A 12,155-nucleotide genomic window follows, 5' to 3' on the forward strand; every position below is an offset into this window, starting at 1 on the left:
TCAGAACACTGCTTTAATTGCTTTGATATTCTTGGTTAGATTTTTAATCCTCTAGTTTAAAGGTCCTTCAGGATCTAATGTACAATTCCCAGGAGAATCTAGAAACATCACATGGACGTGGTGTAATTAAAAATGGTTTGATAGAGAGGCATGTGAACAGCAGGCCTGGTGGCCCTTTGATTTACAGATAAACTCACAGAGTAAGTCACTCTTCCCTGATCTGGATTGTGAAGAGCATGTTAATCTCTCTGAAACAAAACATCCTCAGGAAATTGTATCAGTGCTGAGACATACTGTGATGGGATGGGGGTGGGGTGGGGGGCGAGGAGGGACAATAGGAATTAAAACAGAGGTGGGCAAACTACGGCCCGCGGGCCACATCTGGCCCACAGGACAGTCCTGCCCGGCCCCCGAGCTCCTGGCCCGGGAGGCTAGCCCTGGCCCTTCCCCCGCTGTTCCCCCTCCCCCGCAGCCTCAGCTCGCTCGCTCCGCCCCCGGCGCAATGCTCTGGGCAGCGGGGCTGTGAGCGCCTGGGGCAGCACCACTGCAGAGCCCGGCCTGACCCGGTCTCTGCGCTGCGCGGTGGCGGTGGCGTGGCCCGGCTCCAGCCAGGCGGCGCGGCTGTAGTGCCGCCAGCCACCAGTGCTCCAGGCAGTGCGGTAAAGGGGCAGGGGGCACGGAGCAGGGAGGGTTGGATAGAGGGCAGGGGCATTCGGGGTGGTGGTCAGGGGGTGGGGGTGTGGATAGGGGTCGGGGCGGTCAGGGGGGGAAACGGGGGTTGAATGGGGGCAGGAGTCCCAGGGGGACAGTCAGGAAGGAGGGGGGCTTGGATGGGGCGGCAGGGGGCAATTAGGGGCAGGGGTTCCAGGGACAATCAGGGGACAGGGAGAAGGGGTGTTTGGATGGGGCAGGAGTCCTGGGGGGGACACAGATAGGAGGTGGGGGCTGGGCCACGACTCTCTCCCCTAACCGGCCCTCCATACAATTTACAAAACCCAATGCAGCCCTCAGGCCAAAAAATTTGCCCACCCCGAATTAAAAACATGTGGCCACATTCTCAACTGGTGCATTTCTGCATAGCTCCATTCACTTCAGTAGAATTAGGCTGAGGTATAGGACCTGCTCCATTAAGTCTAAGGAGAAATCAAAGACACCCACAAAAAATCCTTGGGAATAGAAGGAAGAATGGCTGGAGTTGGGTACAGGGGTTGTTACTGAAACACTAAAGCTCACGGGGCCATATCTTGCTACCATTTACATTGGTGTAAATCAGGAGTTACGCCACATTTACACCAGTGGTACTGAGAGTAGATTTGGCCCTGTCAGTGGTTTTAGGGGAATTAATAAGCAAAAAGGAAAGGAGGCACGTTCATGAAGGCTGCCAGGGTTCATTTTGTGCTTGAATCCCGATGCTGCCAGGCAAATCCAAGGAACTGATTTCGGTAGTGAATTTGATCAGGTGACAAATGCTGGGGGGAAACCTAGCATCAGAGACGTTAATTCATCATTTTAGTGTCTGTTCTCTTTTGTGTTCGACACAGTGCAAGGGTATAAGATCATTTTAGAATTCTGCCCTTTATTTACCGTGATACTAGAATCACTCTCATGGTGCCTGCGAGTCTCCGTGTTAGCCCGTTGCTGGCACTCACGCTGGCTTTGGAACCTCCAGACTCCTACAGTGTAACATCTATTTCAGGCAGGAAGCGAGGATCCTTAATATTGCCAGAAATCAGTAGAAACCCTTTTATCTCTCTGTTGGCTGGATTATTGTTCGAAAGCTAGCAAATGCAATAACTATAAAGGCTTGTGTGTGGGTGTTCAATTACCTGAGAGTCTCTGCAGATATTAGCAGCATCTCTTGGGGAAGTCTCATTTGGTATGCAAGATAAAATCGCTCTGGCACTGATCATATGATTTGAAGACTCAATCCTGAGGCAGCACTACTGAAAGGGGAGGTGAAGCTGCAGAAGACACTCACTCAGTTCAGACAGCAGGAAACTGTGAGCAGCACATGAATTTTATTCACCAGGCACTAGTAACGCTAGTGGACTGCTCTGTCATATCTGTAACCAGGAAACCACCCTGCATAGAGAGGCTTTATTTCTAGCAAGGCGATGTTTTTTCAGGATGTATCATTGTTGATGCTAGAAAAGGGGCACCCATTGCTACATGAGCGGAGGCAGTAATTGCTGCAGAAGATTTCCAAGAACCCCATTTGATTCTCAGGGTAAATGCCTCCTCAAGAATGAATTTAACTGTAGTGGGGCACTATTTTCAGCTGACTTTGTTTGGAAAATAGGATGAAAAGAATGTATACGTCAGGGAAGGATTACACTGATAGCAGAGCAAACTAGAGGAAAACTTCCACCTGCACTGCTGGCATTTGGGAAGAATAAAAGAACTAAATATCCAGCTTTCGGGATTCCCTTCCTTCACTGACCGGAGATGATTTTCTGAGGAAAACCCCAACACCTGCACCTAGCCCAGTACAGACTTTTGCAAGAACAGACATGGTACAAAATGTGATTTTGGTGTTTTTCCGCAGGCGCCTGAGCCAAAGACCTGCTGTCGAGGAGCTCGAACGAAGGAATATACTTAAACGTGAGTACTTTAAAAAAATAATAGCATTTTGTATGTTTGTATTGAAACTACTGAGTACATTTCTCCGAGCCATTTCTCCGCTGTAGACAAGTTCATGCCCTCCCTTTGGGAATGGATTTGTAACCAATGGAATTTTCACTGGGGTGTGTTCTGGTGTCTATTATGTGTACTTGTCTGAAGGCATACCACTTAATGCAGAAAAAAGGAATACAAATGTAAATTTTCAAATAATTCCTGCTGTTATGGCTGCATGAGGAAGGAAGCATGGTCTTGGTGTGAGTCAGTTTAGCAATCACCTCGATTATCATTTTACAAAGAGTCAGGGCACACTGTCAATTAAAATCCATCAATGCCAAAGTGAAGCACATAAGCATCCTTGCAGAACAGTGACTTTCCTAGCAAGTCAATTGCATCAGAGCCGTTCCTGACCTTTCTAATTTAAACAGAAACTGAATTAAAGACAGGAAAAGGCAAATTGAGACAGTTCAAGGGTATCAGACTCCTTGCCTGTTACTATTGTCTGAGCTGCTGGAGACATTTGCTGAACTTCCTTTAGATGGCCGGGGAATCCCCAAAACGATGAGAACAGGGGAATCCTGAAAATTGTTTCTGTTGTCACATGGGGTATCTGGACGGAAAAGGTGGAGTTCCACTGCTTTAAGGAAAAGTATCATACATTCTGCTCTATTCATGGTGTATCTTAGCACCAAAAATGTAAAAGACTTTATTATGTGAAAAATAACCAATTACTTGTTCAAACAAGCGTGAACAACTTAATGGAATACGTGGTTGCATTCTATGAAAGCAATGCTGTCTTTGGCTTTTAAATCAGATCTAATCATTTCGAAGGTTGTATTTCACTAGTACACAAAATTGCCTAAATAATTTGCCTACTTTAATCATAATTTCATGTCACAAGATGAGCCTGATGTTCTAATCTGACCATTTGTTCAGGTGTTTGACAGATTCATTTTCTTGCTTAAACTGAAGAAAGAAGTCCCTGTGAACATGGGGGACATTAGTTTTCCAGAATGGTTTAGATTTAGGAAGGGTCGTCTTTACAAAGTTAAATTGTGCATCCCAATTTTTCTCCTGAAGGAGAAAACTAGAAATGTATAGGCAAATTATACTAAGAAAGAGGGAAAAAGCAGCATGACCACAAAGATTACAGTGTCACCTTAATTTGTGAGGATTTGGATTGCATGCTGCTTTTTCTTTCTTATCAGTTTATACAAGAGGGCCTGATGCTGCTCTCATTGAAGTCAATAGGATTTGGAGACAGAGGGAACTGAAGGGGACTCCTTGGTCATCTTCGGTTGGTTCAGTTATTCAAGTACATCAAACCATTTACTTTGTAAATAGTTCTTATGACATGTAAACTAATAACCCACTCAATGCATACCCAGATTTATTTACACATATTCAAAAATACAAATAACACAACACAAATTCTTGTGACCTGTAAACATATTAACCCACTTTAACCTCAACCCCTCGCTCTCAAAAGGAAAATTAATTGATCTAAAAATGTCTGTATCAGATGGGGCCAGATTTGCAGAAGAGTGGAACACTCTGCATCTCCCATTGAACACCTGCTCCCTTCATTCTCTGGTCTAAATCAGAGCTGAGCTCCTCTGAGAATCTGGTCCTTCATGTTTGTTACTTTCTGATGTACGCTGGCTACATCCTTAATCTAGGTTAAACTGACCAGCTTTAATATATAAAAAACCCCACATTGTGTTACATTCATATAATGAGCTTACAGAGGGAGCTAAAGCAGAACAGAAGATGAAGCAGAATTAAAGATATGTCCTCAATGCCAGCTAAGCATACTGGGTTAGATTTACCATGCATAAATCTGGAGCAACTCTGTCAGCTTCAGCGCAGTTACTCTGGGTTTGCACGGGGTGCACTTGGATCAGAAGCTGCACAATTCTACTTACTTTACCTTTTTCATGACATAAAAATGTCAGTTACATTGCAAAGAACCCAGGTCATCACTGGGCCAGCAGGGACATTAGAACATGTGACAAAGAAGGGTAAATAATTTGACTGCAGCTGTTGAAAAGTCAGTGTTCAAGTTAGTGATAGAGATCCTGACACTGTTCCCAATGACTTCAATGAGAGCATGATTGGATCTGATCTTGCCAAACCATGATTATGTCAGTACCCCCACTGAAATCAGTGCGACCTCATGACTTGTAAGTGCTATTATGATGTTACTTTTTTAAAGTATTCAGGAGATGAAGAGAAATAATTTTTTTTACTCTCCCTCATGGAGGCAACTCTTGGATAAGAGAGGTACTTAAAAAAACCCAACACTTATTATCTTATTGATTTTATTCATTCCTATAGCTTTAAATATGGAAGAACCCTGCTTGTTCAGTACAGGGCACGACTGCCACAGGAACTGTGTGTTCAAACCTAAAAATCAGTCCCAGGAGTTCAGATGGGTTTTCTATTATATTCTGAGAGCAAGCCATTGATATTCATATTCAAACAGGCAGCTTCTCTTACATCGGATTGTACAATCCCTGCTTCATTCTTAACACTGGTGATTGCTGCCGTGTCATGCATAGTTTAGAATTCCCTGCATAACTCATACAGAGCAAGGGTGTGAGTTACACTGCTGCATGTGACACTGTGTAATGGGACTGTTACTCCATTGAGATGTGTAGCGTTAAAGTCAGCCATTTACTAATGAATGAATCCAAATACAGCAATGTGAAGTTGCTGTGAAAACCTCTCTAGTTCTTCTCTGTACTAATGTTTGCATTCTGTAATATCCCTGCTGACACTTCCTTCCATCAGATAGGTAAAGTTTACCAAGATCTTGCATATGCTTCCTGATGAATTGCTTTTCATACTTCCACAATTGTTAAGCAAAACAAGTTTAATTTACCTAAATCTAGATGTGCCATTATCATAGATTCATAGATTCTAGGAATGGAAGGGACCTCGAGAGGTCATCGAGTCCAGTCCCCTGCCCGCATGGCAGGACCAAATACTGTCTAGACCATCCCTGATAGACATTTATCTAACCTACTCTTAAATATCTCCAGAGATGGAGATTCCACAACCTCCCTAGGCAATTTATTCCAGTGTTTAACCACCCTGACAGTTAGGAACTTTTTCCTAATGTCCAACCTAGACAGACCATGATGTGTGCTTAGCATTTCAAAACGACAAAAAACAATCTTCAGACCGGATAGGCATATTCGTGTTTCCATCTTAGAAAACCATCCAGTGCCCATGTAGAATGCATCATGACTATATTCCGATGGACATTTAAATTGATGGAGAACAGCTTTTTTTTTAAGTGAAAATACAACCATAAGGTCTAGTCAAAAAGGGGTTAATAAATATTGAACTAGGCATGCTAGTTACTTCCTGGGGGCATCTTGCCATTACATAGTATGTTCAATTTTTTTAAAGCTATATTTCCCCATTTTTTCATATTTCCTCCTCAGATACTGCAGACAATTGCCATCTAAATCTTTGGTCATCTCACTGACACTTCTGAAACACTGCCATATCAGTCTCATGTACTCTACTTCAAAGTCATATACACCACCCCTATAGTGTACTGTGTGATTTTAGGTTCTCTGATTTACATTTTCTGTTTACCTAGTTGCAGATATGTTGCTACAATACTTCTTTAAATAGATTCATGTGTCTGTATTTCAATGTAATCTAAAGAATACAGAAAAAGGGGAGGGGCAAGAAAAGGCTCATTTCCAAAACTAGCCTTTTAAGACACAATAGTTTAACTCTGACAACATTTAACAGAATATGGCTTTTGCTTAACTAAGAGACTATTATAACACTGCTATCTATAGCAGTGGTTTTCAACCTGTGGTCCATGGACCCCTGGGGGCTGCAGACTATGTGTAAGATTTCCAAAGGGGTCTGCATCTCCATACAAATTTTTTTAGCAAATGAAAAAAGGTTGAAAACCACTGATCTCTAGGCTCACTGAATGGTTAAACATCTTTTCCCTAGGTCTCTAGCATTTAGGCCATGGACTTGAGTCTAAATTTAGTAACAGATTGCACTAGAAATAGAAAATCCATTAAGTAGTATCCTAAGGCAAAGACTATATTTCACACAATGGTACAGGACTCGAGTCTATTTTTAGATCCAGTGTGTAGGCGTTATCACGGCTTGAATGTTAATAGAACACACAAAAGCGAACTGGATTGGGTTAGAACAGAATACCACAAAAGAAAACCTGTGAGTATAAAGAGGCTCTAATACAATTGGCATATCTTGAGTAGTAGAGGGAAAGGGATAGTGTGTAAGTCAAGGATGAATAGCGTAGCAACGTGACCAACTAAATATGAAGCCTGAGAGCATAAGCTCACGAGGTACATGCTTTCCCTGAAGTATGTACAGGAAAATGTTTCAGCATCTTAATGCAAGTGTGGCAGGACTCTAACAAAGACATGGCATAACAAACAATCATTCATAATTTTAAAGGTATTGCTTTTCCCTCTAAAAGTTTATCTAGCTGAAGAATTGGACTGGCTGCTTTATGTTTATTAAAGCTCATTGTAACTGGAGGTTATGTCACAGGAAAAGCTGACATTGGCATACGTGCTTCTGTGTCCTCATTGAAAGATAGCTGTATATTCTGGCAATGCACCAAGCAGGCATAGTAAGGACTGAGCTAGCAATTCAGAAGGACTAAGGAACAGCACCACGCTTCTCCATATTGTAACTTTTATTGCCTGGATGTATTGGAAACAGCTGATCTTCCTACATGAGGAAAGTCATCTCTTTTTTTATATTTTCTGCAGAAAGAAATGATCAAACAGAGCAGGAAGAAAGAAGGGAAATCAAGCAGAGGCTGACGAGAAAGGTAAAATCTTGAAATGTTTTCAGTGACATTTAAAAAGCTGAGTGCAAACTAATAACAAAGAGCCCAGAGTAAAAACAGTATCTAAATGTTTTAAATCATTTTAAAGACAAACAGCTGTGGTGGTCACCATTCAAAAGTCAACATGTATATACAATGATATATGAGAGTAGTGTTTAATAACTAGAATAGAAAATAACTACAATATCTCAGGTAATTATCCACAAATGTTGGCTTTTAAAATGGCGCTCACTGTATTTGAGAGGCTAATGGAAAATTTACACAAGAACCTAAAAATCAGCTAATTTGCGATCATTTGCCTCATCCTGCAGATTTTGCAACTAAATTGCTAGGAAAGCAGTTCCTTTCCACTGTTCGTAGCAGTGAGAATCCCAGAGTAAGCTGCCTCCTTGCTGAGCAGCAGGTGCGTTCCTGCCTGAAATTTCTGTTTGCAGACCTTTTCATTTGAAGGTCTATCAGCTTCTAGGCCTGATCCTGTCATTGCTCTGTTTGCAGAAGTCCCCACGGGAGTCAGTGGTAACACAGTGCAATATTCAAAGGCACATTGTGATGACAGTTTGCTAAGCCTTGGGTCTGTAGTTCTTACACTGGGCCCAATCCTGAAGCCCTTATTCAGACAAAGTTATGGGAATTTTACAAGATTGAGCCCTACATTGTAATTCATTGTGGTTACTTGAAATATATTGCAACTTCAGCTTTATAAAGCTGTGTGTGACAAAATGTTCCATTATAAAGCCACTGTACAATAGCCCTCGGCTCCATTTACCCCATTATTACTGTTTAACAATAATACTCAGAAGTGTTTCAATAGCTCTTTGAGATAAAGGCACATGGAGAGCGAAGTCTAGTTAATAGAAAAATGCCTTTGTAGAAAGACTAAAGATAGCACAGTATTAAAATTAATAATTTTCCTTTACAAAAACTATCCTAATGTTTCTAATCATAGATAAGTTTCACTCACTGACTGCAGGACAGATTCTGAACCCAATTATAACAGTGTGAATCTGGAATGATGGCGTTACCCATGTAAATAAGATCAGAATCTGGCTCTAGATCTCAGTGTTCCTGTGCATTTAAGACGAATTAATCAATTTCAAATCTTTTCAGTTTAAATAGATGTATATTTTGTATACATAAATAGACAATACACAAAATGAAGATGGGGAATAAAAATGCATGTGATTCCATTTTTGTGCTGTTGAATGTATGTCTCAATTTTACTTCCTAGTCACATTGATATACTTCTTTACAAAACTTATTAATACAGCTCAATCAGAGACCTACAGTCGATGAACTAAGAGACAGAAAAATTTTAATTCGATTCAGCGATTATGTTGAGGTGGCAAAAGCACAGGACTACGACAGACGAGCAGACAAACCCTGGACAAGACTATCAGCAGCTGATAAGGTACAGACATACTTACAAATATAATTAAGACTACTGTCTGTTTGCTTTGCTTGTAAGCAGTACCTCAGGTCATGTAAACGGTGGTTTTACTAACAACAGTTATTAGAAAAAGTATGGAGGGCAGTATACTACACAATCTATCATAGATCTTTGCCACCCATTACTGTAGTGTCTGAGAAATCTAGGACCAAACTTTACCCCAAAGTTACTCAGTACAAAATCTTTGTTACAAACATGTACACATCACTACTTTATTCTCAACTGATGAACTCCCATGGAAAGCACTTTTTCACTAGCCATGAGAGTGGCCAATCTAGAGTACACACATTTTCACTTTATTATATGCTTACCATATATTTGATTTTTTTTTTGGCGTGTTGTTGTGGCCCTGTTGGTCCCAGGATACGAGAGAAAAAGTGGGTGCGGTAATATCTTTTATTGGTCCAACTTCTGTTGGTGGAAGGGACAAGCTTTTGAGCTTCACAGAGCTTGTCCTTTCCACCAACAGAAGTTGGGCCAATAAAAGATATTACCTCACCCACCTTGTTTCTCTCATATATTTGATTTACAGTATTAAATGATCCTAGACTTCATACTTAAGTGGCTGGGTAGTAGGGTGACCAGATGTCCCGATTTTATAGGGACAGTCCCGATATTCGGGGCTTTTTCTTATATGGGCACCTATTACCCTCCACACTCTGTCCCGATTTTTCATACTTGCTTGTCCGGTCACCCTACTGGGTAGTAAGGAAATGGCTTACAATGAATCAGGCTACAATGGTTGCTGAATAAGAAGTTTTAAAGTTTTGGCTAAGGAGGTTGGGAGAACAACTGGGGATGTTGAGTAGTCATTTGGGGAAAGGGAACAAATCGATATACAGCTGTTTTGGATTTTATGGTGTGTAATGTACCAAGACGGAAATTTCCCCCCTCATATATGATTGTGCAACACCACACATGTAAATGACTATATCATCTGATCCATTATTTGCATATTGTAACAATGCAGTCTGATTTTTATTTTGAAATGGTTCAGTACTGAAATTCTCCACATTTCAACTGTCCAGTTGCTGGATGAGGAACTTCTGCTCACTAATTTAACCAGAGTGTCATTAAGTGTTGGGGAGTGAGCATTATGATTTTATGTTCCTCTAAGGACTGCTTCTATAAACGGGTCTTAGGATCAGCTAGTCAGTGATGACGGATGATGTGGAGTAATCCTTTGCAATAATGGTTTTGATGATAGTATTTATGTCAATGTCTTTAAAAGACAGTGACCAGTATGCATGGAGAGAAGCTGAATATTGGCTCGCCTCAATATTTGCTGACCACATGTCCTTTGTGTGTAGCCTACCACACTCTTTACATGGAATTTGCTGTTTTGATTATTTTTCAGGGCTCTTATTTGCTATTAAAAATGTTTACAAATCCAAAATGATTTTTTTAACCTTGCTTCCATTTTCAATTCCTAGGCAGCAATTCGTAAAGAGCTAAATGAATACAAAAGTAATGAAATGGAGGTACATGCATCAAGCAAGCATTTGACAAGGTCGGTCATCCAGATATTTGTTCATTTTCCTTTACCTGCAGTATCAATTCTTTTGAGTCCTGAATCCGCAGAACATATTGTTCCTGCATGTCTCTAAAATCTGCAGAAAAAGCTTTACCTGGGGAAAAAAATAAAAGCGCTTCTGCTTCTGCTTCATCTCAGAGTATATTTGCTGTTAGATTATCTTCTGTTGACAAGCAACTCCCTCCCCAAACCCCCAACCCTCAAAATACATTGTTTGTACCTGTGGTTTAAAAGGCCCTCACTGGAGAAGGAACACAGGATGTACTGTACAGAGAACATGACATGGGATTTAACACAGCTGAATAGGCAAAGTATTTACGTTTGCAGTCTCATCATTCAGCTGTAACACCAATGCTGAACAATAAGAAGACAAAGTGTTTGTACTATAGTACATAAAAGAAGGCCTGTACTGATTATAAATAATACACAAAGGATTCACTCTGCTGGATTTTAAAAGAAAAAGCTCTGCTTGAAGGTTTCAGTATCATTCACGCACTCACGGTCTTGCCAGCTTTTTCAATAGAAAGTAGACGTTTTAGTGGCCTATGTAAAATGTTTAGTGGGTCTCGATCCAGTTACTAGTGGACAGGGCCGGTTCCAGGCACCAGCTTGCCAAGCAGGTGCTTGGGGCGGCCACTCCGGAGAGGGCCACTCCAACTATTCGGCGGCAATTCGGCGGACGGTCCCTCACTCCCGCTCGGAGCCAAGGACCTCCCGCCGAATTGCCGCCGCCGATCGCGATCGCGGCTTTTTTTTTTTTTTTTTTGCGCCGCGTGGGGCGGCAAAAACCCTGGAGAGTGAAACCTTGCAGTGAATAGCAACAGTAATGGCCAAATTCTGCCCTTTGATTTCTATTAGCATCTCATTGGCTCTCAAATGGGACACATCTGAGGGATGAAACTGACCCAAAGTTTTATATTAACCATTAGATAATTCCAGACTGCATATACAGAGCTGGGAATTTGTCACAGTTCTTGTGACATTACAGAACCTGAGCTTCAGCCATGTGTTTTATGTCACTGGCTTCTGGCAAAATAATAGCTACAGTAATGGGAAGACTGTAGCTTAGGTCTGGCAGCGAAGGATAGTTTATTTAATTGAAGCTACTTGAGGAGTTTAATTAGGCAGATTAAAATGAGACATTTTGAAATGTGGCCAGGACACCAGGGTTAAATACTCCTAACCACTTTCAGCTAGTGCCATCGTACCGTGTTTAGGACTTTATTTTTACATCTCATCCAAGAGAAAAACTGTCCAATGCCTCAGGGTATTTCTTCTGTACGGATTCAGAAGAAAGAGTGCCACCTCGTATATCAACAATACCTCTACTGGCAGTACCTGGTTGTTTGGGTATTTTTTTAAAAGGTGCACATCAAAATACCAACTCAGCATTGCTTATTTTGTGAAAGCCGACAGGATCACAGTATATCATGGTATATTATTAGCAACAAACAAAATTATGGCCCATATCTTTAAAAAAATTCATGCACAATTGTGTTTGCATGCTCAAATAATTATACGTGCAAATGACTTTTCAGACTGCTAACTGATGACACGTGCATGCAGTTACTGTGTCTGGCCATGCAATCATGGCTGATGCACACACAATGTGCACATATTTTCAAACACACACACACACACACACACACACACACACACACACACACACACACACACACTTTTCTGAAAATGTA

The 12,155-nt window shown here is 41.3% G+C and overlaps 1 protein-coding gene across 20 annotated transcripts in view; it reads left to right on the plus strand.

The window, feature by feature from the left end:
• Positions 1–12,155, plus strand: part of PHACTR3 (phosphatase and actin regulator 3) — a 166,938-nt gene that overhangs the window by 152,337 nt on the left and 2,446 nt on the right. For all 20 annotated transcript variants that reach the window (XR_010592314.1, XM_005302943.5, XM_042858398.2 and 17 more), the window contains 4 exons: positions 2,546–2,601; positions 7,401–7,462; positions 8,748–8,888; positions 10,361–10,437. Coding sequence is in view for 19 of the 20 variants with exons in the window: in XM_005302943.5 (XP_005303000.2) it covers positions 2,546–2,601; positions 7,401–7,462; positions 8,748–8,888; positions 10,361–10,437 (336 nt within the window). In the remaining variant the exon portion in view is untranslated. The remainder of the gene's footprint in view (positions 1–2,545; positions 2,602–7,400; positions 7,463–8,747; positions 8,889–10,360; positions 10,438–12,155) is intronic.

This window comes from Chrysemys picta, chromosome 13, assembly GCF_011386835.1.
Source record: "Chrysemys picta bellii isolate R12L10 chromosome 13, ASM1138683v2, whole genome shotgun sequence".
NCBI classification, from domain to species: domain Eukaryota; kingdom Metazoa; phylum Chordata; order Testudines; family Emydidae; genus Chrysemys; species Chrysemys picta.